The sequence below is a fragment of the Misgurnus anguillicaudatus genome, chromosome 10 (assembly GCF_027580225.2).
Source record: "Misgurnus anguillicaudatus chromosome 10, ASM2758022v2, whole genome shotgun sequence".
Taxonomy (NCBI): domain Eukaryota; kingdom Metazoa; phylum Chordata; class Actinopteri; order Cypriniformes; family Cobitidae; genus Misgurnus; species Misgurnus anguillicaudatus.
The window spans coordinates 16,787,942-16,815,841 of record NC_073346.2 but is presented as its reverse complement, the minus strand read 5'-3'; the positions used below and the strand labels follow the sequence as shown (position 1 = coordinate 16,815,841).

The following is a 27,900-nucleotide window of genomic DNA, read 5'->3' as shown; positions in this document are numbered from 1 at the left end:
TAACCTTCTAAGACCTGGTGTTTTTGTTGTTTGCACTATAATACTCAATTCTAGGGTGACCATACGTGCCATTGTTCCCGGACGCATCCTGGCCAGGATTTCGGTGCGTCTTCCAGAAGTCTTATTCGCCATTCAGTTAACAAACATAAAAAATAAAATTTTATTTTCATTCTTACCTTAAAATGTAACGGTTGCTTTTCTGTAATAATAATAATAATCCTTTATGGCGTATGCGGTCGACAAATACAACTTTCGGAAATCCTGGCCAGGACGCGTCCATGAAGAATGGCACGTATGGTCAACCTACTCAATTTTGTGTAACTGGAACCTGTTGTACAGAAATGTGGACAATTACACTGTTTCATTTTCAAAGAAAAATATTTGGTTATATTTATTGGTTCTTCCTACCCCCAAATAGCTGGAAGAAATCTAAAATCCAAGCCAAACTAAAGCTCGGGTCTTATGAGGTTAAGGGTCACAGTTGTTTTTAATGCTTTGGTCTGTCTTGTTTATAATGCAATGTTTAAATAATAGTGTTCATCTCACATTGCTCAGTGGAGTCGAGTGGTTTCCCATCTACTTTCAGTTATCATCTTAGTTTAACAAATTCACCTCATCTGCCAAGTGTGACAAAAAGAACGGGTGGGGGTGAGATGTCAGGTTTAAAACTGAAATAAAAACACTTTATATCACATCAGCTAGGAAGTCTTTAAAAATTGTATTAGTCCATACTGGCTTCTTAAACATTTGGGTTTTCACAATATCCTCCAAACTGTGATATAGTGTTTAAACGAGTCTTTTATTAAAAAATGAAACTTTCATTTTAGCTTTTGGAAACTTGATATTTAGTCTTTTGCTTTCAGCAACAATATCTGTTGTTTTTAACCAGAAACAGGCAAAAAAATACTCTGTAATCCTCATTGACACGTACTTATTATGGCATTATTGCTTGTTAAGTCTTTTCAGCATTCCACTTACAAATGAATCTTGACTATAAAAATATATAAAGTTAAGAGTATGTGCAGGTGGCATTTTTAAACACCCACTTAAATTGTTGAAGCACACACTTTAATAAAACCAATTTTAAGCAGTTATATACGGTATCAAGCAATACACACAAACCAGCACAGTATAACAATAACATTGAACATGTTTATTATCATTTATATACAAAACAAACAAAAGACAACAATCAATGGATTTACAAAAGCATGTTTCAATATCAAGTTGCTACTGGTCGTCTGGAGTTATAAACCTTTTTCCCATTTAGCATAGATGAGCGGGCATGTTTGGTCAGGAGTGCTCCAGTGGTCTGCTTTTCTCCACAGAGATCTCTGTAAAAAAATACATAAATTAAAAAAAATAAGATTTGTACAACGGATCGGATTAAAAATGCATTGTGTAAAAGGATCTCTTGACAGAAATGCAATATAATATGCATAAATATTATCACTGATGTATAAACCCTTACATAATGACCTGTATTATTTTTATTACCGAATGAGCCATTTTGTCTACATATACCACGAGTAGGGCTGGGTATCGATTCAGATGTTTCAGATCGATTCGATTATGATTCACAAGCTATCAAATCGATTCAATTTTCGATTCTGGTTCTCTGGTCTGTTTTTATACTCGATTCAACTCAATGAATATAGATTTAATACAAATACTATATTAATAAAAAAGAACAGTGAACAGCAGTTTACAAGTGGGTAATTAATAAAAAGAAATTAAAAGCCACAACACTATCGTCGTCGTCTTGCAAAATCTAAAATGCTTCCATATCTCTGACTTTTTATGTGAAGGTGGCATCAACGTCGATGAAGCACCTGAAACCGCCATTTTAAGCACTGAATGAATGAAGCCCTAACCACAAGTCCCCTTACAAGGAGACATATCTTACCGGCATGTTTCTACAGTAGCCCTAAACGGACAAACGGTTCTATATAGCGCGTTTTGACACTCGATTGTCTCAGATGATGACATGTTTGTCCTGTGAAGGCTACCATAGCTTTACTATGCATTTCGAGGGAGGGGTGAGGTGGACTGAGCCGTTGGTTGCAATTCACAGTCTCACCACTGGATGCCACTTAAAATGTACACAGTGGTCCTTTAACACAGATTATTTTTCAAAGGATGGGTGAATTTCAGACCTTTTCTTCTTTCTTTAAGCCTTTACATTCCCTTCGAAACATAGGCCATTGATGAATCGCCTCCATCCCCGCCTGTCTTGGGCCATCTTTTCAAGCAGTTGCCACGTCAGCCCCTCCTTTTTAATCTCTTGCTCTGTGCTTCTCCTCCAGGTGTTCTTGGGACGACCTCTTCCTCGTTTGCCTTGTGGGTTCCATGTCAGTGCCTGATTGGTTATTGCTATTTTGTTTCTTCTCATTGTATGCCCAATCCAGATCCACTTTTTCTTCTTTTTATCTGTATTTCTATTGGTTCCTGGTTGGTGAGTTCCCAAAGCTTGATGTTGTTTATTGTGTTTGGCCAGAAGATCCCAAGGATGCGTCTTAGTCAGTGGTTCATGAATGTCTGCAGCTTACTAATGATGGTTGTATTGTTCTTCCATGTTTCTGATCCGTACAACAGTACGGATTTAACATTGGAGTTGAAGATTTTTAGCTTTGTCCTGAGAGAGATATTTTTTGTTTTCCAGATCTTGATTTTGAATTCCCAAAAGTGCTATTACGCCATACAATATAGTTCCTCTTTTAAATCTGCTTAGAAAAGCGCTATGTTTTATTTTGTACCAAACTTGCTATAACTACTCGTCTTAAATAAGAAAAACGTTGATGTGTTTGGTCACTTCTAACTTTATCTCTGTTTGATACCATTGAATGAATGGGGCTAAGCTAAATGCTATCGAAGTGTCGCAGCACGCTCCAACGCTTACGTGCACGCACACAGATGATAGAGGGATGTATCAACAATTCTTAGTTAAGGTAATAACATAGTTTAATATTGAAAATGAGTAAACTATTCCTTTAACCTACTGTAGATTTATCTTAATTCACAAATATAAATATGGATTAATGTGTTTGGGTCGGTTTAAGTTTTCACCTAAAGGAACACAACTACAAGCCTGGTGCAACCAGACTCTCGTACATTCATTTCATTTGTACAGAGAGTCTGGCCACGCTCCATTGCAAAGCGTTGCTTCCGTTAAGGAGGGTCCTCTGTTGAAGTTTAAAACGATTGGATATGCCAGAGTCACTCTGAATCTGCCATAACCAATCGCTAACGTTTGGTCGTGACGTATGTCACTCAGTCTGGCGCACGACCTCAACGTCTGCGTTCTTAGCCACTCCCCGCTGTTCGCTGATTGGACCTGCAGATTTTTGCCGGAGAAAACGAAACTCTACAGAGCAGTCCCAGACGTTCTTCTGAAGCGAAAAAAAAATTAAGCGGAAGAACGTAGGAGGGCGGAGCCAGGCTACACAACTACACCCAAACCCGATTATTTACGCACCATCAATCCCTTGTTTTTGCTTGACACATTTACTCTAGCATGCAGGCCCGGATTGGCCATAGGGAGAACCGGGAGGATTCCCGGTGGGCCGGTCTGTTTTTTTTGGCCACGAGGGCCGGTGTTGTCATGCCACCGGGATGACGCGTATTTGCGGGTGAGAGATGTCCCCGCCGCTTTATGCACAAGTTGATTGTGTCCCGAGTCCCGACCACTTATTGGAAGAATTCTTGCATTAGGGTTCATTGACATCTAAAACGCATGGGAAACGCAGGACGTGCCGCTGTCTTCTGGTTTTCAAAGCGCTTACTTGGACACGAGTTTTGTTTCAGACGCATATTGAGTGCGCTTGCCGGCCGCGCGTCTATTTAAAATAAACTTGAGCCCGTCTTTTGAGTGCGCTTGCCGGCCGCGCGTCTATATTTTAAATAAACTTGAGCGCGTCTTTTGAGTGCGCTTGCCGGCCGCGCGTCTATATTTTAAATAAACTTGAGCGCGTCTTTTGAGTGCGCTTGCCGGTGTTGTGTCGAACTCAGTTCCCCCTATGTTTCCCTTTAGTGTAGTGCTTTTATAGCGTTTTCATCACGTTACATTTAGAAAGATTAAAGATTTGAATTGGTTATACTAAAAAGGCATAATATCATGTATTTTATAATAGAATTTATTAAATATTTCATGCATTTGACAGTTTTCTATTAGGGTATTTCTTTTAAAATATAGCCTGTCTTTTTCTTTTTTTTTTCCTTTACTGGTTGTTTTAAAAATGTAATGTTTGCATACATAATTAAATAAATATTATACATATAATATGATTCATACTGTAAAAATAATTGACTTACCATTAAGAACAATACAGATACATTACAGAAATGCACACATATACATCTCAGTAGCCATTAAAACTTTAAATATATAAATAATAAAACCTATAACGTGATAAAAACGCCATAAAAACACTACACTGAAGGGAAAAATAGGGGGAACATAGGGGGAACAGACTTCGGCACAACACCGGCCGCGCGTCTATTATATTTTAAATAAACTTGAGCGCGTCTTTTGAGTGCGCTTGCCGGCCGCGCGTCTATTATATTTTAAATAAATTGAGCGCGTCTTTTGAGTGCGCTTTCCGGCCGCGCGTCTATTATATTTTAAATAAACTTATGCGAGTCTTTTGAGTGCGCTTGCCGGACGCGCGTCTATTATATTTTAAATAACTTGAGCGCGTCTTTTGAGTGCGCTTGCCGGCCGCGCGTCTATTATATTTTAAATAAACTTGAGCGGGTCTTAATACAAACGGGCTGGCCTCTTAAAGGAAAATAATTTACAAAACGTATTTTTTTATCCAAGTCAGATGAATTCTCTATGAATAGTCTATGAATTATTGCAAGAGGAACAAACATCTATTTGATGCAAAACTCATTAGTTTATTTGAAAAAAGTAGTTTTAAAAAGTATATCCATGATGTTTTCTTTTTTTTACCACAATGTAGGCCTACCTTAGCCTACGTTATTTAGCAATAGACATGATCTAAGTACTAAAATACTTTTTTTCCATTTGTTTCCAATGCATACTTGATAAATCTTGCTTGTGTATTGTATATCGGGGTTTCCAAACGTTATCAACCCAACAGTTAATCTCAAGACTCACCATTTTTTAGAAATAGAAATATAGAGGAAAACACAAACACATTTGTTTCCTTTAGTTTTTGAATAAGTTTACTTTAGTAATATTATGGTCTTATGGTAGGGCTGCATGATTATGGCAAAAATTATAATTGTTTACTGCATTTGCACGGAATATGAAATTATATATTTGAAAAATACAGTGAATTGCAAGGCTGCAGAGAACAGTGCACTACTGCAGACTTATACTAGTACTGAGGGTTTAAAGATATTATTTTAATAGTCAGTCGTGAACTAAAGTGGGCCGGTCTAAGGCATGAAACTCCAGGGCTGAAAATGAGTCCCACTCCGGCCCTGCTAGCATGACACAACAAACAAGTGGTATTAAAAAAAGTTTAAGTGTAAATATGCTTACTGTATATACGGCTCAATATCATCTTGTGTCCATTTCTCTCTCAGGCTAAAGAGACTGTTGAATCGCTCCAATGTGTCCTCGGGCAGATCTTCTACACGTAGCAGTGAGATGGTCTCTGGTTTAGAGCTTTGATCTAACAGCGCTAAACCCTGAATGACACACACAAAAAAGAAAAGACTGTGCTACTATGTGAACATAAACAGATTCCTGACACTTCAAATGTGTACCATCTACTGTACAGTTAATCTAAGAGTAAAATGTCTCGTTTGGCATTGTGCAGATCTTCGGTTTGTATAAAACTGGAGTCCTCACCCTGAGCTGATCCAGTCTAGTGGTCATTCCCTCAGGAACGCTCTGCTGCCAAACCTCCTGGAATTCTGACAGGTTAAACTTCACAGCATTCTGCAGCAGCAGCTGAGCTGTGGCCCTGCATACTTTGTCCTCATCCAATGCGTACATCACCTGACCATCTAAAGAAAATGCACATATAGCTAGTTTAAAAAAAAAATGCATGCATCAAATTTATAAGGCACGGATGATAAAATAAAAATAAACAGACCTTCATTATTGTAGCGTTTTCCATAGCAGTTGAGACAATGTTCTATCATGGCTCTGTTTACAAATAGAAGTATTAATGTTCAGGATATTTAGGGAATTTATACTGCAAGTCACATGACATGACCTTTCATTTTACTCACTTTGGTTCAAGGGGTCCCAGCTCTTCCAAACAGACATTAAGAGAAACTTTGCTGAAGGACCAAGACTCTGAGTCTACCAGCTGGGTCACGTGACCCAGGAGCTTCATCTCATAATCAAAATCCAGAAGCCTCCAAAAACCTATCAACACAAGTCTGAATTTATCAATTCACAATATAAAGCAAGCTGCTGTCTTATTTCTTATGCTGAATATATTATGTGACGTTTAGAGTCAAGATCCAAGCCACACAGTCGATAAAGATACTGTCTCAGCTTACCATCAATCTCACACGCATGAATGACCTTGAGATGTGCCTCAATTTCATCTTTACTTGCTTGGATTCTCTCAAGAAGGTCATCCATAGTGTACTTACAAAAAAGAAAATTGTTAATGAATATCAATAGTCAGTTAACTAGGGGGCACTAGTTAAAAAGAAAAGGTAATGTAGATGACAACAACATACACTGCAATAATACTGTAATGCACTTTATGTGGCTAGGCTAGGCCTTGGCTCTGTGTTCTTTTATGTGGCACCATGTTATATATGGTTGACACGACAATAATACTTCTTGACTTGACAATGAACTCATCAACTCACCATCTGTCCTGGCTCCTCCTCTTGCATACCAACCGGTGGACCATTATATGGATTCTCCATAAGAATTTTTTTCAGTTTCTTTAACTTTGGTCTCTGCCTTCTCAACTCCCAGTAACAATTTGAAAAACCCCAAATCTGAAAAACAAGTTTTTAATGTTAATGCAGGGCTCAACATAAAGGACTGCCCGATGGCCTGGGGCCAGCATGAGAGACGCTCTGGCCAATAAACAGTATTGTCACGATCGAGCCAGTGCTTTGCTAAAGTATATTTCTGCCTGTGGCTTTTTGTCTGTATGTATTCTTATGCACTGTTACCATCGAAACACATTTTAATCTGATCATGAACTTAACTTCTCAGCAATGTCATGAGGTTTCTCCTACCGTATTGGTTGTTGTTAACAATGTTGTGGACGTTTAGATGGCGGAGGTGCCAGCGCCCTCTAATTATGAGGCCAAATCATAGACTGTAAAAAAAGATGGACAACAAAACGCCACTTTCTTCCATTGTACTGAACTGAAAGTAAAAGGCCCAGACGATGGGCGCTGACATGTTACGCAAAAATGTCAGCCAGGGCATGCGCAGAAGCAATCGTCCGCGGAGCCGTGATATCAAACTTCCGCCCAAATGATTGCGTGCCCAATTCAAGCACTCACACTGTACTTTTATCTATCTGTGCCCGGGCATCATTATAATGCGATTGTTTTGGACAAAGCAGGAAGTAAAGTGCTCTTTTAACACTGGAACCCATTGTAATCTTAAGTCTGTGCTTTTTATTTAGAGTAGTTTGGTGCGCCATGACAAACAGCCCTCTCAAGCCTATCATATTGTTTAGTTGACCTGTTGCATGCTGTGCACATCAGAAGGTTTTAACGAAGGCATATAAAGGTGGCTGGTCGCACACTTGACGTCTCTCCTTTTGAAACGCACTCTGGATAAAACCACTCAGTGTGATTTGGATAGTGCGAGTACACCCTAAAAGGGTTGCTGATAATCCCCGTTTTACATTTAAAATTGCCAATTGTCTTAACAAATATTTGACTTTTGAAATATTATTGTAAATATGTGACAATGGAATCTTTTTTTTGCTGGGGCCAGTGAAAATTTTGGCAGGGCAAGTGAAAAACCGGGCCAGTATTATTATTAATAATTGTGTTGAGCCTTGTAATGTTTGCGTTGAGCCTTGTAATGTTAAACCATCACAACATTGATCACCAACAAAAAATTATCTTTAGAATCGAAAAAACAAGTCACCTGGGCGTGTGTGAGTTGAGGAGATGCTAGATTGTCAGTCAGCTGATCTGGAGTTTTACATCCGGGAACGAACAGCAGCAGGTTTGACGTGTCCGCAATTTTTAGGTCATACGTCTTGTCATCACTGCACAGAACTGCATGCTCATCTTTGTCACCTCTGATTATGAGACTGAAAATAAACATAAAAGGGCATCAGGACAGACGAACAAGTATAAAGCAGGACAGGTTGCAACTCACTCATTTGTACATTTCCCACCATCTCCCACATGAAAAAAAATGTTGCACAATTCCTAGACACTTCGGCTGTGTCCGAAATATCACTCTATGCTCTCGTTACCTATTCCCTACATTAGTTTGCTAATATAGTCCACTCAAATCAAATGTCTGAATAAAAAAGAATGAATTCGGACACATTTTTTAACATGGGCAAAAATAGAGATTTTGAAAAATGTGCAATATCTTTTTGGGTGCAATATGTCTGTAAACACTATATATATACACTTCTTTTGCTTATAATGTTTATTATATTATTATGTCTTCTTTTGTTTTTGCTGTTGTAACACTGAAATTTCCCCATTGTGGGACGAATAAAGGAATATCTAATCTAATCTAATTTTATCTAATCTAATCTAAGCGGGGGAAGTGCTGCGGGCGCCATCTTGTGGCGAGACGCGGGAGTTCATTTGGCACGCGCCTGTAGCGGCTAGCAGATATCGGTTATTGCATTTTTGGATTAAACCAACACTATGTAGTTTTTTTACCTTTAAATAATGTCTCTAAAATTATTTCAGTGATAGAACAACTTTTAACTGGACAAATTGTACTGTTGCTGCAACCTGAGCAGCCTCCTAGCTGCTACAAGCACACTCTGAAAGTGGCGGTGGAGGGTAGGAAACACAGCCCCGCTCTCCCTCTGCCTGCAGAAGAGTGTCTGATACCAGGCACTGTTGCGCTTTTCAACCACATGGGGGTGCTGTTAGTCATTTTTACATGGAAACTACATAGTGTTGCTTTAAATAAGTGCACTCGATAATGTCCTCTATAATTTCGGACACCACTACAAATAGCAGTCCCTTCAAACAGTGCACTAACTTGTTGTAGTTAATAAATAACACTATACATGAACAAAGTAATTGTTATAATATGCCTGTAACGTTAGTTAAATTTATAGAGCTTAATGTGTGAGCAATGCAACTACACTAGTGTAACTTATATTACATTTTTACTAAATACTAAAGTATGACGTATGCTGAGACGATTATATGTTGGTAAAGACAGCAAATTGTGTGAATTAATCTTATGATGTATTTGATGTACCTCTTGCCTGCTTCAATGTGTTTGCAGAGTGTGTCGTCCAACTCCATCAGACAGTAATCACCGGACGACACATTTTCTCCAAAACCTAGACAATAAGAGACGGGCTGCAGGTCCTCTTCTTTTACTTTCGCTATCTGCAGTGTGGCCTGAACCTCTTCTAAAGTTCTCATGTTGGCACTGTTTTGATTTAGCCACCTCGATTGGCGATAACGCGAATGTAATGTTGTCAACACTCAACTTTCCCGCAATATTTCCCGGAAGTTACCGTTCCGTTGATTGACAGCAGTAAGAACCAATGAACGTGTTCAGGCCTGCACTGTATGGTACTTCGTTCATTGTCCACTAGATGGCGCCATACTACACACATTTCGTTTACTGATAGTTTCTTTAAAAATATGAGAGTCGTTTAGGCTCACGCATGAGTTTTTTAAAGTGTTGCGTAATGACACGCAAATATAACAATCTTTATTTTACTAAAATATACCAGAAGCACTGCATTTGACATTCAGAACAACACAATACAGTAGACACAGCAGAACTACATACAACATAACACTATTCCACAATGGTCACAGTTACACAAATAGGCGTTTGATTGACATTTCACATTACGTGACATGAAAAGATATTGCAACATTCATAAAATTACAGTTTTGGACAGATTCAAAGTTTTTTTCTGGGAAAACAAGCGTTTTTGCTTTTAAAGTGGAAGGTCTCCAGGTTCCGCCCCTGATGGTGAACTCCCCCAATGAGTGTGTTCAAGTTGGCTTGCACCGCAACATACTTAATAATAACGTGTTAGTACAGTAAACAGTCCACAATGTCATGAATGAATTCATCGATAGGCGTCTGATTTGAATAACCAGCGGTTGTGAAGATTTGTTGTGATTTATTAAAAGGATATATTGCATTTCAACACATGACTGGATGTAGTGTTGACCGAAGGCACTTGATGGAGCACAAAAGACAAGTTATTTCGCGTGGTCTACACGTTCAGTGACATTTCTGCTGTCCCTTTAAACACACAATTTCGGATTATTTTGTAAGCCTCTGCATTTAAGGTAAACATCAGTGTTGTCTTTTGCTGTGACGTGATTTTTTACATTCGTTACATTCATCCAGCTGCACATGTATGTCGAGCTCAACTATTTATTCTGTCATTCATCACTCCTCTCCCAATGTGATCTAAAGAGAGGCGTGTTCGGTACACCCAATACAAACTCAAGCTGCGTTTGTCATACAGTATCATTTCACAAAGAGCCTTTGTGTCTCACATGCATGTATCATTTCATGTTCAGCCCAGCTGTCAGAGATGGACGGCATTGGGAACAGCATGCAGAAGAAAGCTGCCGAGCTGGAGCGCTTGGCCGAAGTCCTCATTACCGGAGAGCAGTTACGTTAGGAGTGGCACAACATGATATAGACCTCAAGCGAGTTGACGCGAAAGGCTAAAATGCAACCGCTAGTTTGTCGCGGCGCTGTAATTCTTGGGTGTCCAGCAGGCCCGGGGTGGGTAATCGGGAGAACCAGGAGAATTCCCGGTGGGCCGCTTCACTTTTGGGCCGGTCGAGTTTTTTTTTTTTTTACATTTGTCACGTTAGTGAGTCTATCTTCTCTTAAATGACACTTCACACGTTTCGCATTGACACTGCAGCGCGCAGCCTCTGCATGGGTTGTACCATGTGAGGGAGTTTTCCCCTCCCCTCCCATAGAGTTGGTTCGGTCCATAGCACGTCCAAAAAACTTTTCTCCGGTAGGCTGGGCCGGCCCTACCGTAACAATACGCGTCTGAGAGGAGGAGGGCGTAAAAAACAGGTTGAAGAAAAAATCCAGTGGAGGATGATGCTGCCAAATGTACCAAACTTACAGATTTATTTTCAAGAGGACAACAACAGGTAACTTAAAGAGAAATAAGCCTAGTAATGATTAGCATTAGCAACGTAATTATTCGGCTAATAAGTTACAGTTGTCAAACTATTTACAAGCCAACATTTTTTTTAGTTAAAATATTAGCCTTTTGTGTATACATGGCGATTCATAGACTTTGCAAATATTATGCAAGCAGCTTCTGAGCAGCAGATAAGCCAATCCCCGCTGAAAACGAGGAGGCAATGAGTAAACAATATGAATTAAAGTTATTTAACCCTCAGGTTGTGTTCAGAACCCTATAACACCTTTTGTGTTCCCAGTCAAAAATGACCAGCCGAAAAAAAGCTTATAAATCACTTGTTATACTATATGGATTCAATATTTTTGTCAAATTGTTTTCTATTTTTATTTGTTTTCTGGTTTTATATTTCTATTTGCATCTGATTAATCATAGCCCTCATAGCATTAGCAATGCTAATAATTTATCAACCTTTTCTTGTGGAATGGACTCCAAAAAGGGCTGGATTATTTTTGACCCATAATGGGTAAATATTGGACAGAACACGCTGGGTTAAAATTGACCCAATGCTGGGTTGTTTTAACCCAACTGTTAGGTTATTATAATCCATGGTTGCATAACAACAATCCAACATTTGGTTATTTTTAACCCAGCGTGTTCTGTCCAATATTTACCCATTATGGGTCAAAAATAACACAGCCTGTTTTAGAGTGTAGAGGAATATTTTTGTTAACTTCTCATCTTAAGTGAAATATTATTTAACTTTTACCTTATTTGTTTAACCATGATATTAATAGAAACTATAGTAAGAGCTGAACTGTTGCTTTATTTATCCAGTTTTAAAAAAGTGCTAATTTGGAATAACACTATGGAAAAAGTGGGCCGGTCTTGGGCCTGAAACTCCCGGGCTGAAAAGTGGCCCCACTCCGGCCCTGGTGTCCAGGTGTTTGAATACTACTGCATTTTTAGTGATTTTCTTCTTATTATGATTTTTAAGAACGGAGCTACGTATTTAACAGAGTAGCGCCATCTACGTTTTAAGAGCGTAATTAGCTTTCACCAGAAATAATTTACGTCATACTTTGTGATACGTTACATAAGGGTACAGTAAAATAAGCATTATAAAACACTTGTGTAATACAATTGTTTGTAGTTATCCGTTTCATTATGCAAATTATTTCCCGTTTATGATGTTAAAAAATGCTGGAAGCTGGAAAATGCTTTGTATAAAATATACTTTAATCACAATTAAAATAAACATTTATTTTAAAGCCAAGGACATTTGCTCCATGCATTTTCTATAAGTAAACTAAAACATTTCAATAGAAATATAAAAGAAAGATTTTAAAAGAAACAACCAAAAGTTGCACAACAAATAATTTAATGGAAATGTATCAATCAAACAATACACTCAGGCCAATGATGATCCTTAATAAAGTAAATAATCCCAGGTAACAACTGTCTGAAACTAATAACACGGCATCATCTGGGTGAGTCATCTTAAACACTCACAAATAAATTAAGATTAAATAGGGATAATTAGTAACATATTTACTTATGTGGCAAGAAGCCGTGTAATAAGTGAGATAATGTACATCCAGCCAGTCTGTATCACAAATCAATCTCTTTAGGATGTTACAAGACAGTCCCTTCGGTCTGCTGCCTGTGCATTATCACAACCATCTGGCTGTACATTATTCCTCACCTATAGCAAGGTTCAAAACAATATTTTACAACAATTTCCTATGATAAATCCCATAGTATATAGTATTACCTGGGATATTTTTATATTTTGGGAATCTTTCATATTCTTTACTCGTGTGGTAGGCAGTAGTGTAATAAGTACAGAAATGTACATCAGCTTTTTGTCCTGATTACCCTGCTTCACAGGGTTTATTTTTGCGATAACAAACATCTGAATATACACTCACCTAAAGGATTATTAGGAACACCATACTAATACTGTGTTTGACCCCCTTTCGCCTTCAAAACTGCCTTAATTCTACATGGCATTGATTCAACAAGGTGCTAAAAGCATTCTTTAGAAATGCTGGCCCATATTGATTGGACAACATCTTGCAGTTGATGGAGATTTGTGGGATGCACATCCAGGGCACGAAGCTCCCGTTCCACCACATCCCAAAGATGCTCTATTGGGTTGAGATCTGGTGACTGTGGGGGCCATTTTAGTTTAGTGATCTCATTGTCATGTTCAAGACACCAATTTGAAACGATTCGAGCTTTGTGACATGGTGCATTATCCTGGTATATTTTCCAGTCTTCAACTGTCCAATTTTGGTGAGCTCGTGCAAATTGTAGCCTCTTTTTCCTATTTGTAGTGTAGATGAGTGATGAGTGGTCTTCTGCTATAGTAGCCCATCCGCCTCAAGGTTGTGCGTGTTGTGGCTTCACAAATGCTTTGCTGCATACCTCGGTTGTAATGAGTGGTTATTTCAGTCAAAGTTGCTCTTCTATCAGCTTGAATCAGTCGGCCCATTATTCTCTGACCTCTAGCATCAACAAGGCATTTACACCCACAGGACTGACGCATACTGGATGTTTATTGGTTGTGTGTGAAAATCCCAGTAACTGAGCAGATTGTGAAATACTCAGACCGGCCCGTCTTGCACCAACAAGCATGCCACGCTCAACATTGCTTAAATCATCTTTCTTTCCCATTCTGACATTCAGTTTGGAGTTCAGGAGATTGTCTTGACCAGGACCACACCCCTAAATGTATTGAAGCAACTGCCATGTGATTGGTTGATTAGACAATTGCATTAATGAGATTTTGAACAGGTGTTCCTAATAATCCTTTAGGTGAGTGTACATTATCAAACAAATGTATTTGTTAGGTACTTTGTTTTTGGGGCACTTAATAGATATAAACCTGTTTGTTTGTGTGGACCTCATGGTTTATTATTATGCAATAAAGCTTTAATAATGTTTAAAGATGTGAACTTGGATGTTTTATGTCACTTTTCCGCTTCAGAGAACTGCTTTGTTTGCAGTAGATAGTTAATGGAGCAAAAAAGTGTTTGGTCGATGCAGCTGATTAATGATTACTAAATCACAGTACAGCAGATGTCCTTGTTTTACAATATTTAGCAACGTTGATTATAACATTTAAAAAAAACTACTACCTTGAAAACCAAACAAATATTGACATATTAGGTTTCTTAAAATTATTTACGTAAAAATTAAACCTTATAAGTTAAAGACAGTGTAGCTACTTTCACACATAAAACATACTAAATTGATGTAAAAAATTCTGGTTTACATTTTCTGCAAAAAGTTCTTGTGTTGTTTTGTTCTTGAAGGTGACTAGTTATTTTATTACAAGAAAGAGAATGTTTAACTCTATCAGCAATCTATCAAACAGGGGTGTAGATTTGTTTTGATGGTTGAAGGGTTGAGGTGTCTAGTACTGTACACATGTGTTTATTATTCATTGTATAACTTTTGGAAGGTTGTTATTTCTGTCTGCTGATTATTGGGGGGGGGGGGGTTTAAGCCCCCCCAAACTACACTCTTGCTGTCAAATAATTTCTTAATTATTAACCGGTTAGATTCAGCATAGAAAATCAAAATGTTTGTCTTCTGCCCATGGGCTTACAACTAAACACCATGGCATAATCTCCTTCACACCGTTTTGATTGCTTATTGTTTTTTATGATTATCATACATTTCTGTACAATTCACCTGTTTCTGTATGAAGTTAGCCAACGTATAAAATATTAATTCTTGTGAGATCAGGCTGCTGGTACAATGCAGAGTAAACCAGTTTTATCTGGCCATTGCAGATATCACTTTTACCTTTACATGCTACAGCTGACTCAGGTTTGTATAATCAGTAATAATCAGACAGAGAGAGAAGTGTTAAGTGTACCTGATGCAGGTAATGGGCCGTTTGGTTGACTTTACCCAGTCTATGTTAAAGGACATAGTTCACCCAAAAATAAAAATCTGTTATTTCCTAATCCTCTTGTTGTTTTAAAGTTTCTTTATTCTGTTGAATGCAAAAGACGATATTTGGATAAATGATGGTATGCATACAATTGACTTTCATAGTATTTGTTTTTCTTACTATAAAAAGTCAATTAGTAGCACCAACTATGTGTTTATCATTTATCCAACACTCTCAGAAATAAAGGTACAAAGTGTCACCAGGACAGAACCTTTTCAAAAAGGTACACCTTTGTACCCCAAAAGTAGGGATCGACCGATATGGATTTTTTAGTGCCGATGCCGATACCGATTTTTGTTTCATCAGCCTTAGCCGATGACCGATACAGGCTGCCGATTTATTGAGCCGATATTTGGAGCCGATACTGCTTTTGCTCACTCAATTTACATCATAAAAATGGCACGATGACACCATATGTCTCAATTTAAAAAATTTTTTTGAACTTAATAAAAAACTATATTTAAAAAATAGTAAAAACGGGTGAGGGTGCTATGAAACCATGAACTGCACTCTCCACAATGACGCGGAACTATCATCAAAGGATACTGATTTCTAGCACTTTACTACTACAAATATATATATAGAGATGAGAAACAAAAACCCGCTTTGTGTAGCTATGATCAGCTGTTAGGCCGAGCTTTCGATGTTGTCATGGAAAGGTTGGTTGTTTTTAGTCACATGACCTGCAATTCCTTGCGGCTTCCAGCACTCTGTCTATAAATAATGCTGGAAAAAATCGGCAAACACAGCAGCCACATATCGGCCGATGCCGATACACATAAAACTCGCAAATATCGGCCGATATATCGGCCGACCGATATATCGGTCTATCACTACCCAAAAGTGCATATTAGTACTTCATAGGTACTTATTGGCAGTTCAAAGATACATATTTGTGCCTAAATGGTACATATTAGGACGTTTTTTAAAGGGTACTGCCTCAGTGACAGCTTTGTATCTTTATTTTTGACAGTGAAAGATCTTCTTTTATATTCAGTAGAATAATAAAATCTCATATGGATTTAGAACATAAGGGTGTGTAAATGATGATATAATTTTCATTTTTGGGTGAACTATTCATTTAGTGTTGGACACTAATAACAGACAGTTTAGTCCTCTTTATGAGCCTATTTGAATGAGAAGCCACCAGGCCTAGCTGACATTTCGTTCAGGCTTTTGTAAACTAATGCAGTGCTACAAGTCTCACATTGCTTTGTTGTTTAGTGACAGAAAGTGCTAAAGTGCACTTTAATGGTGTGACCCACTGGCTCCATACTGCCTAAAGTCACGGTCAGTCATGTGAGTCTAGTTTAACACCACATACCAGTGTGTCAACCGCTATATTACTGCTTGTTGCTGATAATCCACTTTGAGATGTATAGCCATGAGTGTTCGGACCAGATATGATGGAGACTTCTGCTGGCAGTTTTGGGGAGGGGGTAATTTTGCCAGAGCATGCTGTGTACTTTCAATGTTTTGTACTGTAGTTTTTGTGTTGCTGTTGTTGTTGTTTTTGCTTGGGTATTAACAGCTAAGAGATTTCTAGTAAAGTTTTACAGTGAGAAAGGAATATAAGAAACCAAGTTTGACCCAATTGATCAAATGTCTTGAATGTAAAATTGAGGATTACGTGTAGGGTGCAGCAAAACTACTGCATAATATCAAATGAAGACATTGTGAAGAGTACAAGATGTTTACAATTCAGTAATGGCAATAATTTACATTTACATTTAGTCGTTTAGCAGACGCTTTTATCCAAAGCGACTTACAAATGAGGTAATCAATACAAGCAGTTAGAACTAGGGCTGTTAAAAGATTAATCGTGATTAATCGCATACAAAATAAAAGTTTGTTTTGCATAATATATGTGTGCACTGTGTAATAATTTTGTATATATAAATACACACATACATGTATACATTTAAGAAAAATGTTATGTATGTATATATTTTTAGATCTATATATAATCAAAAACTAAATATAATATATACAGGTAGAAGTTTCTTAAATACATACATGCATGTGTGTGTATTTATATATACAAAATAATTACACACAGTGCACACACACATATATTATGCAAAAACAAACTTTTATTTTGTATGCGATTAATTGTGATTAATCTTTTGGCAGCCCTAGTTAGAACAACAATAATAATTTCAAGATGTAACAAAAATGATTGTCACATGTTGACACTTGAATCTTACACGTTATATTGGTTGAAGTAATTCTAAACTCATTACAGATTTGGGGGCTGAAACATAAAGCTTCATGAACTACAAGGTACAAAAAAATCCAAATACGACTGCTGGCTTCTGCTTCTGTTTATTTTTACTTAATTATTAAGAAAATTAATCAGTGTGTTGTTAATCTAGTTTAGAACGACTCTTCATAGGATGACCCAAAAAGTTATAGCTGTAGAAATATACCGGAGGTCAGTTTTAAAAAAGTATGTTGTGATGTTTTGTGTTAAAGTGTAAGTTAAGAGGTTACTAGATGGAGGTTGCAGTATTGTCAGAATTCAGTCCAGCACCAGTGAGATCGGTGGCTGATGTATGTCCTGTTTTCCAGGTTGCGACTCCATGAAGCTAAGGTGATTAAAGACAGGAGGCATCATCTCCGCACCTACCCAAACTGCTTTGTGGCCAAGGAAATTATTGATTGGTTAATTGAGCACAAAGAAGCATCTGAAAGAGAAACCGCAATCAAGATCATGCAGAAACTTCTTGACCAGAGCATTATTCATCATGGTGGGTTTATCCATCACTCACACGGCCAGCAGCTTATACCACCTGTAGTTACGTTTTAATGTTTTTTTGCCTTATAGTTGCATTTCATTTTCAGCATTTGTAAATGTCTTAAACATGATTTAAATATAAATGTGCTTTTAAAGATATTTTGGAGCATCTAACCCCACCCTTACCCTAAACCCAACCAGTTCTCAACCATATAAAACAAAACACACAAGTAAAAGAAAGTACAGTTTTTTGTTGCATAAATTCACCAAAAAAAAAAAAAAAACAGTATAAATGTATTACAAGCAATTTGCAAACCTGGCAAACGCCATACGATCACTTTATATAAAAAATCCATAAATGCAACGCACACAGTCAGGTCTTATTCAAACATAAACCGGAACATCTGCCAGTTTTTGAACAAGTCTACACCGGATCTGATATTTACATTGGATTGTTATCACGTTTGCATCTTTTCTTCATATAATTTGATTGTTTGACCTCGGTACACCAAGAATATTTTAAATACTTAAAAAAAGACTGTTTTGTATGCTGTGTTTTCATATAATATGTAAATGGGTACGTTATTTGCCCTAAATCCTGAATAGTGTAATATGTAATAAAATACAATTAATCTTAGCAGTATAAATTGAAAATCATATCTCAATACATGTCATCATTGCAAAATTAAACCATAATATATAATTTCATACCCCAATATATTAAAGGCGGGGTGCATGATCTCTTAAAGCCAATGTTGACATTTGAAATCACCTAAACAAACATGCGCCTACCCCAATAGAATCTGGACCTTCTTTTGATAGACCCGCCCCACACATACGCAACCCAGGCAACGATCTCGCATAGTAGACACCTCCCTTCCTGCTGATTGGCTACAAGTGTGTTTTGGTAAAAGTTTTTTTTTTCAAAAATCATGCACCCCGACTTTTAGTTTTACCTGCTTCCGGTAGAGGAGCTAATTTAGTAAACGCATCTGTTAGTTGTATTTGGGGGAATGGCCAAACGACCAAAACAATCGTATGGGTTAGGATAGGTTTTTATATTTAATAGAAGTGAATGGGGCTGGAGCTGTCAAAAAACAACAACAACTAAATCACCGTGAAAGTATTATAAACATATTTTAATAACTTTGTGTGGGCCACTTTTTGGAACTTTGGTGCAAGAGAAGACCATTATTGAAAACTTAAGTTTCAGTACATTCCTCACACAAAGCACTTGAGAGGATTTGGGATATGCCGCATATTTATGATGCTTTTTTATGTTTTTTAAGTCATTTTGTCAAATTTATTTTTAAAAGAACTTTTATGTTTTATGGAAGAGTGAAAGTCATGTTTTGGAACAACTGATTGGATTGCGAGTAAACAATAGCATAGTATTTATTTTTGAGCGAATTATTTGTTTAGTATTTTGTGTGAAAAAAGCTGCACTTAATCTACAACATGCCTCTTTTGAATTTGTTTGTCCTCACAGTTTGTGATGAGCACAAGGAGTTCAAAGATATGAAGCTGTTCTACCGTTTTAGGGTAGATGATGGGACCTTTCCACTGGATAATGAAGCCAAAGTTTTCATGAGAGGCCAACGCATATATGAGAAGTAAGATCTTTCTCATAACAGAAATGGAAAGATTTTTTTGGTTGTTTACTTTTTGTTTTGTTGTCTTTATTTGCCCAATCAGAAGCGTCGCTAGTGTAAATCTGCAGTTCCCCAGAATAAATCTCAAGTGTAAAATTTAAACAATTTACTTTAATTGTCAGTGTATTTATTTATGTTTATAATAACGAACACTGAAGTTTATGTGACGACATGTGAAACTACAGTAAGTTTCTAAATGAATATGTAATTCACTACCTCTAGTTTAGTACGTAAACATGGGTTAAGCAAGATATATGTATATGTGTAATTGTATTGCACACTTGCACACATCTTTTAAGAAATAAAGAAATAGAAAAAGAAATGGGGGCCTGTGCCCTAGCGTTATCTCTAGCAACGCCCGTGTGCCCAACGTTTTTTTTAGCTAAAAGTTTTTCCTACAGAAGTGCCCCCCCCCCCCCCCTCCCACTGACACACACTATGAAAACAGGATGTTATTGTGTGATCATGTGTGACACAAGTCTGTACATATTGATTCTGAACATGTGGAAGCTGCCTGGTAAATGAACAGTATCCATAGAAACAGAGATTTTAAGTAGATTGAGCGTGCTTTGTTCCAGCTGGATCCATTTAGAAGTGGATCTTTACCTGCAAGTGCCTGTTAAAGAAGAACCACGTTCTGTCTGAATAAACTCCTGTTTCAGAAGTTTAGTAAAATTGTTAAGTCAAAACATTTTAAGTGAAGGAAATGTTTTGTTTTCCTGTAGTAGATTTTCGTCAACCCTGGTTTACTCGCCCCTATGTTCCTCCATTTCAGCCTAAACTAAAACAGGTTGCTGCAGGTACATATCGCTGCACCTGTTGACTGGAATGTCCACTGGATACATTTGTTTTTTCTCTGTTTTGATGCAGGTCTATTATTTTGGATTAAATGAAGAGTTTGGTTCCAAAACGAGATAACTCTGTTTGTCAAAACATGTTTATTATTATGTTATGGGACGATATTGCAGAGGCTGATATATCGGCCGGTATATGGATTTTTTTCCCTCGGCATCAGATGATAAATCTTTTTAATCTGCCAGTAAATTTCTCTATTACTTATATTTGATGTTTGTAATAGAAAAGACACTCATTGTCACTCAATGTAAAGCCAAAGTCTGACAGACAGTAAAATGACCAATCATTATTCACTTTTTAACATGACATTATGTTGTGTCACACACAACACCACACTAGTTTAACACACTTATACACACTGAAAAAAACAACTTGTAAAATTTACTTTAAAAAATCCTCGTAACAATTTGCACGAACTTTTTTTAAGTAAAATTTACTGCTTTTTTATAAGTAAAACTTACCTACTAAAATCAAATAAAATTTACTCAAAATTGCATGATAAAACATATGTTAAATAATTAATTAAATGTTACTTAATTATTTTATTTAGAAGTTAGATTTATTTTAATCGTTTAGGTAAAGTCTATGAGGGTTTTTTTTGAAAATTGAAGCATTACTGTCCTAATAATATTAAATAAATTGTATTTTCTGTTTGTTATTTTCTTTAACATATTCCTATGGACCTAGTTATTTTTAGTGTTATAAATGGCATTATAACGCAAAATTCATGACTGACAACAAGTCAGACATTGAATAAACTTGATTCTGAACAGAAACTCACACAAACTGTGTTTCTGAAAAGCAATATCAGCACTTAGGAGAGAATTACAATACCAAGTTCTGAACAGGGTTCATGTAAAGAAACACTGATCACCTGAAAGGTGACTTAACAAAATTATTATTTACAACAAAACATCATCAATAATATAAGAGCTTAAACCTTTATGACATTTTGCTAACAAATATTTAAGTAGTTAAAGTTGTTATCAGTTCTTATTCTGTGATAAAGCTTAAAAAATAAAAATTTTCAGGCGCAAAGAATTGTGGGTATTCCTTACAACATGTGCAAATAAATGTTAGTAAATTTTACTTAAATAATACAAGAAAATATCTAATAAGACTTACTATTCCCACAGAGTTCATTTTTTACATGAATTAATTGTGTATTTATCATCATTTTACTTAGGAAAATCTAGTTCTCAATAAATGTTAATATTATTATGTAGAAATTATGAGAGTTAATCTAATAAATATTACTACACCAAAAAGTTCGTTTTTTCAGTGCAAACAGTACCGTGAGATATCAGATCCACATTCATTGTGTCTTTATGTTTTAAATACCTTAAAAGGGTTTATTTATAAATGTTATGAATAACTAATGTTGTTTAAGTTTCACCAACTTTCAGTTTGTTTCTTATTTACTGTGATGACATTTGTGTTATATCAGCCATACTGCTTTCCCATATCGGTCGACCTCTAGTTATCATGTTTTTATTGTGTTACTTAGCTGTATTTTTTTTTTAGTTATGAAGCCTTAAATCAAAACAAACCAACTGATTGATATTAATTGGAATGTACATTTAAAAAAAGAGATTTTTGTAAAATGTAATAAATGGAGTTGTCTTGGAACCAAACTCTTCAATCAAACCCAGAAAATGTTTATATTTGACCCAATAATGGGTTAAAACAACCCAGCATAGGTTAAATTACAACCCAGCAGGCTCGGTTTGTCCCTTTTTGACCCAATGCTGTGTTGAAACAAAATAAAAAGTGTACGCAATTTAAAACCTGCTCATCTTTGTTACTGTAAGTAGATTTGTGTAGTTTGGTACTAATTTACAGCTATGTGTGCAAACACGCGACATGCCTAAGTTGACATCCCTTCTGTAAACAACAAGTTCTTGACATACCTTGGCCGACCACAGTTAATCCTGAAAGTAACGGCATCAGATGTTTATTCCCTACAGTCACACAAGACGAATATATTGACGAATATATGACTTAAAAATCTGACTTTATCCATGTTTAAGTGCTATAATTGTGTCCCCAATGCTTCTATCAATCTAGAAAATGTAAAAATAAAAACCCAGTAACTTAGTTTTGGTAAACCATTCTCTACAAGCATGTGAAAAATGAGGTCATTGAAATTTAGCTCCCCTTGTGATGTCAGAAGGGGATAATACCACCCCTTAGGGGCCAGTCACACCAAAAGCGCTTTAAACGCTTGCAAACGCAAGGCGCGACACACTGCCTTTTTTAAAAAAAAGAGCAGTGCGACGCGGCTTTTCATATTGCTAAGCAACCACCGAGTCAGCTGCCTTGTCAATCAAAACTGAAGCGTGAGCTCTCTTTTGCTGTTAACTGTCATATTAGCAGAAACTTTAAAAAGAGGGGGCTTGCTCTGACCTTGTTCGAGGGTGAGAGGTGCACAAACACGCAGGAGAGAGTGAGCGAGTGGAGTCCGTTTCTTCAAAGCAACTGTAAACTTCCCTCACCACAACGTAAGGCCCGCCTCTCCCCTCATTCGATTGGACAATGGAAAGACGCGAATGACGTCGAGCGCTTCTCCGCTCTCAGCGTTCCTTCAAAAACGCGTGTGCGGCAGACGGCAAAAAACCGCAAGGCGCTCGGCGCACATAAACAGCGCGCAAACGCGCCCTGCCCATAGAATATCATTCAAAAAAGGCACCTGCAACTGCCATAAGCGCTTTTGGTGTGACTGGCCCCTAAATCTGCACTATCCAACCAATGCACTTTAGTGCAGAGATCAGCTTATTTGCATTTTAAAAGACACACCCAAAAACGGCACATTTTTGCTCACACCTACAAAGTGGCAATTTTAACATGCTATAATAAATTAGCTGTATGATATTTTGAGCTAGAACTTCACATACAGACTCTGGGGACACTTAAAATAAGTCTTGTGAAATTTAAGTATATACTGTAGTTCTCCTTATATTTTCTCTTGGTTGCAGACTGAATTTTTTTGTCTTTTTTTAAAGAGTAACTTCCTAATTTGTAACCACTTTTTCTTGCAGTGTAACAACCTAACAGTTCAAAGCAGTTAATCGTTTTAATTAATATAATAAGAAGAGTAAGGAACAGACCTACATTTGTAATTTAGTCATTAATGACCGCTGATAATTCTGAATCTTGTTTTGTCAGTTAAGGAGAAACTTTTAAAGATTTTTTGTTTAGTTTTCTTGTTTGTCCAAGCCTGCATTTCATACAATTCTGAGTTTTTATTTTTATTTAAAACAGGGCGCTTTCATGGGGTTCAGCAAAGCGATAGTGACTGACAATTGATATTGACATTAAACGTATATTAGAGTTGTCCAGGACAGTCCTGCCAGTTTGTGTACTTTTTTTTTTTTCAAATTTACCTATTACCTTTGCCTTTCTTAAACCTCTTTTTAACATCTCTTTGCAAAATGCGCCTTAATTAAAAAAATCTTTCATAAAGAATATACTTTTGAAAATAACATGAAAGCAAGGACGTGAATAGCCATGTTTACCCATCACGTTTTGCTTCAAGTCCAGAGCAGTTATATCCAACATTTTAAGACCAGAATGAAACAGAGAGATCAGCATGTGGCTCTCTGTCCCACTGCGCTGTAGACGTCTCTCTGCACCCTACTGAAAAATCCAGCTAAAACCAGCATAAGCTGGTAGCTGGTTTTAGTTGGTTTTAGCTGGTTTAAGGTGGTTTATGCTGGTCCTCCCAGCCTGACAAAGCTGGTCATGCTGGTGGGCCAGCTGGTATTCCAGCATGACCAGCTAAGTCCAGCTAGACCAGCTTAAAATGTGACCAAAACACACCTAGACCAGCTTGCTACACCAGCAAAACCAGCTTCCTACACCAGCAAAACCAGCTAAAACCAAGCTGGGGACCAGCTTAAACCAGTTCACCAGCTTATGCTGGTCTTAGCTGGATTTTTCAGTAGGGCAGGCCGCCCTGCTCTTGCATAACAGGAAGATGAAGTCCAGTGGGACATCTGTCACATAAACCACAAGTGTGTGTTTATGCAATCACCATAGGCGCAGTTATGTTTGTGGTCGGTATTTGCGGATTTGCACGTGTTGAGTTTGCTTTCCATTATCTGCTGACTTAGCATAAAGACATAAAATGTTTCAAAGACTATGTGAAATATCATTCAGACGATGGATGAGGAACTTAAAGGGATTATTCACCAAACAAAATACTTTCGGTCATCATTTACTTCCCCTCGTGTTGTTCCAAACCTGTATACATTTCTTTGTTCTGTTGAATTTTGAGCACTGTTTGTAAACAAACCGTTTTGGGGCACCATTGACTTCCATGTTTTTTTCCCTAATATGAAAGTTAGTGGTGCTCCTGCTTCCTGCTTGATTACAGATACATTTCTTTGTGTTCAGCAGAACAAAAACATTTGTGCAGGTTTGGAACAACACGACGGGGAGTAAATCATTTTTGGGTGAACTGTCTCTTTAAACAGGAATGCTTTATGGTCGGTCACTAAGCAACCTTGATTAGCCATTGTGCACTGCAGTATACTTTGCTATTACCTCTCTGTATTTTACACAGCTGTCCTGGTTACTAAGAGTAGTGGACATTTATAAACAAAACCTCTGCGCCCTTTCGTTCTCAGTTTATTGTTTCGTAAGAAACAACATTAAGCAAACAAAGGTTTTCTCCGGGGAAAAAATGTTTTCCTGTTTTGAAGCATAGCAGTTCTAATGAAGCTCTTTGAGATCTAAACCACCCTATTAGACTTGCGTGCACAACCATTATAGTCAATTTACGAGATTTGCGCATGTATTGCAAGAGATGCATGCGTGCTGCTGCAGAGAGCAACGTAATAGATGCAAATAACATCTGTATTTACTAGCATTTTTACTTAGAATATAACTTTAAAGGCGGAGTGCACAATGTTTGAAAAACGCTTTGTAAAAGGGAGTCGGGCCGATTATCAAAACACACTTGTAGCCAATCAGCAGTAAGGGGCGTGTCTACTAACCGACATCCTTGCCTGGGTTGCATATGTGTGGGGCGGGTCTATCAAAAGAAGGTCCAGATTCTATTGGGGTAGGGGCGTGTTTGTTTAGGTGATTTCAAATATCAACATTGGCTTTCAAACATTGTGCACTCCGCCTTTAAGCAAATCACATTGTGCCACATGACTTGAAAAGGATGCAGTCCTAAGAGAAAATAAGACACAATGGATTGTTTAATGTCACAATTTGATTATGTAACCAGACCTGTCTATGGAGCATTAGTGATGTGGTTACAATAGTGACTAGCAAACAGAAAAGCCACATGTTAGAATGGTGACCAAAAATAGTAAGGTCTTGAAACTAGGACAGTGTTGCTTAAGCTCGGTCATTTTATATGGTTGTTCAACTACTTGCAGTTTGATATCACGGTTTGCACAAGAATAGACTCTGTGTGTACATGGCAAACATCTATTTTTGGGGCTTGTGTTCTTTTCATTGGACATTGACTGATAGTGAGTCAATTGTACTCTTGTTTGCCCCACAAAGCTGTATCTTTTGCATCATACCTTCTTTGTCTTTCTGATCTGTTGTTAAGACAGGCATATGATGAAAATTTCCACAGTACATACGTGCTTCCATCACAAACCAAAGCATTTTTTCATGGAAACTCATACCTTATGACGTCTTATCTCGTAAGATAACCTGAATTTAGCTGACCCTTTTGTCTTTGTAGACGTGTCGCAGCACGTGAAAGCGTTTTGATTTTCACCTGTCAGCACCTGACGCCTTTGAACGATGGAGAATGTTGAATTTCTGGAAGTTCTGCTGATCTTTTGTTAAAGCTGAGATGTTTTGACCTTTGACTTTGTTTCGATGATGTGCGCACATCTCTTTGCCGCCATGCTGTTTTTGAGGTGAATGATGTAATGGTCATTTTACATTTATCCATGTGCTTTTATCGAAACCGACTTAAAATGCATTCAAAGTATACATTTTGGTGACATGTGTGATCCCTGGGATTTGAACCAGTGACCTTTTCGTTGCTAATGCAGTGCTCTACCGATTATTGGCCACTTTGGATAGGTCGCTTTGGGTAAATGAATAAATGTAAATGGTCCTATTTGCATTATTTATGAGATGGGTTTCACATTTTAATGGATGTATTCTGTCCTATCTCAGGTTGATAAACACTGAAAACTCTCTGTTACAAGTACGTGATGAGGAGGAGGTGCCATATGAGCGGACGCTAGTGGCATCAGAGTTTATAGACTGGCTGCTGCAGGACGGTGAAACGGCCACCAGAGAGGAGGCTGAGCAGTTAGGACGCAGACTCCTGGAGCACGGCATCATTCAACACGGTGAGCACATAGGCACGATCCAAGCCTAAAGTACCCTGTCAGAAAAAAAGGTCCAAAATGCTTCCAAGCTGTCAATTGGACAGTACCTTCCTAATATGTACCATTTCGGTACAGATATGTATATTTTGTACCAATATGTACCTCTGAGGTACTAAGCAGCGACTAGCAGTAGGAGAGTGACGCGATCTTATTGATTTCATTGGAAGATTGTCGACTTCCGGCGACATGAGCGACAGTGACCATTGGCGACTGGATGGGGCGTGTCCAGTCGCGAGACAAAGTTGAGAAATGTTTAACCTGATAAGGATCACTGTGCCATACACGGCACACCCCCCACCCCATGTGAGGCTGAATAAACGTCATTGTAACTTTGAAGCATTAAATCTTCAAAATATACGGCATGCGGTACATCGTTTGAAAGCTTAGACTCTCAGGATTCCATTAAGTGCACATAAAGCATAATATGATTTATAGCCGTCATAAAACTGTTATCTAGTTATTAGTTACCTGAACCGGGCGGCGCCGATTAAAGATATTTACCTACCTTCAAAATCTTCCTTTTATCCGCTTCAGTGAAATTGTCCAAAACAAATTGTTCATAAATCCCCAAAAGTCCAAGGAAATCGAATATCCAAGCCTTTTAATCCTAAACGATTTGTTCGCCTCACAATCTTGACGTTTCTGACTGAATTACGATATAAATACTGTAAACAATTAGTTCATTACCGGACATTCTTGTGAATCTAACTTTTCATTCACAATTTATAATGAAATATTCGGATGTCATGTTTATTGTGCAACATCAAAGGAACAAATACGCCCCCCTTGTGGAATTTCAGTCGTTTCATAAGAGGCTACCTTTTTGCAAATTATGAGCAACTTTCGGGTACCAATGAGAATGAAGCAGTGGAGTTCACGTCATCGGTCTCTCATCAGTTACTGGAGTACACAGTACACAGTTGTTTATCACAACCAGATTTAGAAACCCCTTTTTTGAAAGAGACAAGCGACACACAACGACAAAGTCGCTTATAATGTGAATGTACCTCTAGGTGCAAAGGTGCAGTGTAGTAATTTTCTTAGTTTATTTTAACAG

At 37.5% G+C, this 27,900-nt stretch overlaps 2 protein-coding genes across 3 annotated transcripts in view; one reads left to right on the top strand and one right to left on the bottom strand.

Moving 5' to 3' along the window:
* Window positions 1-1,138: 1,138 nt before the first annotated feature.
* dscc1 (DNA replication and sister chromatid cohesion 1) lies at window positions 1,139-9,646 on the bottom strand. The gene is made up of 9 exons (XM_055209721.2): window positions 9,374-9,646; window positions 8,057-8,225; window positions 6,805-6,939; window positions 6,484-6,574; window positions 6,208-6,346; window positions 6,069-6,121; window positions 5,822-5,979; window positions 5,510-5,658; window positions 1,139-1,334 (listed from the first exon to the last, which is right to left on the bottom strand). The coding sequence occupies exons 1-9, from the start codon at window positions 9,541-9,543 to the stop codon at window positions 1,223-1,225; spliced, it is 1,176 nt and encodes a 391-aa protein (XP_055065696.2). The 5' UTR covers window positions 9,544-9,646; the 3' UTR covers window positions 1,139-1,222.
* A 526-nt stretch (window positions 9,647-10,172) lies between these two features.
* Window positions 10,173-27,900, top strand: part of deptor (DEP domain containing MTOR-interacting protein) — a 49,628-nt gene continuing 31,900 nt past the window's right edge. Inside the window, exons 1-5 of one of the 2 annotated variants that reach the window (XM_055209720.2) lie at window positions 10,173-10,434; window positions 10,677-10,771; window positions 17,800-17,978; window positions 19,455-19,578; window positions 26,626-26,804. In XM_055209720.2, the coding sequence (XP_055065695.1) occupies window positions 10,686-10,771; window positions 17,800-17,978; window positions 19,455-19,578; window positions 26,626-26,804 (568 nt within the window). In that variant the 5' untranslated portion in view covers window positions 10,173-10,434; window positions 10,677-10,685. Of the gene's footprint in view, window positions 10,435-10,671; window positions 10,772-17,799; window positions 17,979-19,454; window positions 19,579-26,625; window positions 26,805-27,900 lie in introns of both variants that reach the window. The other variant, XM_055209719.2, reaches the window with a different exon arrangement.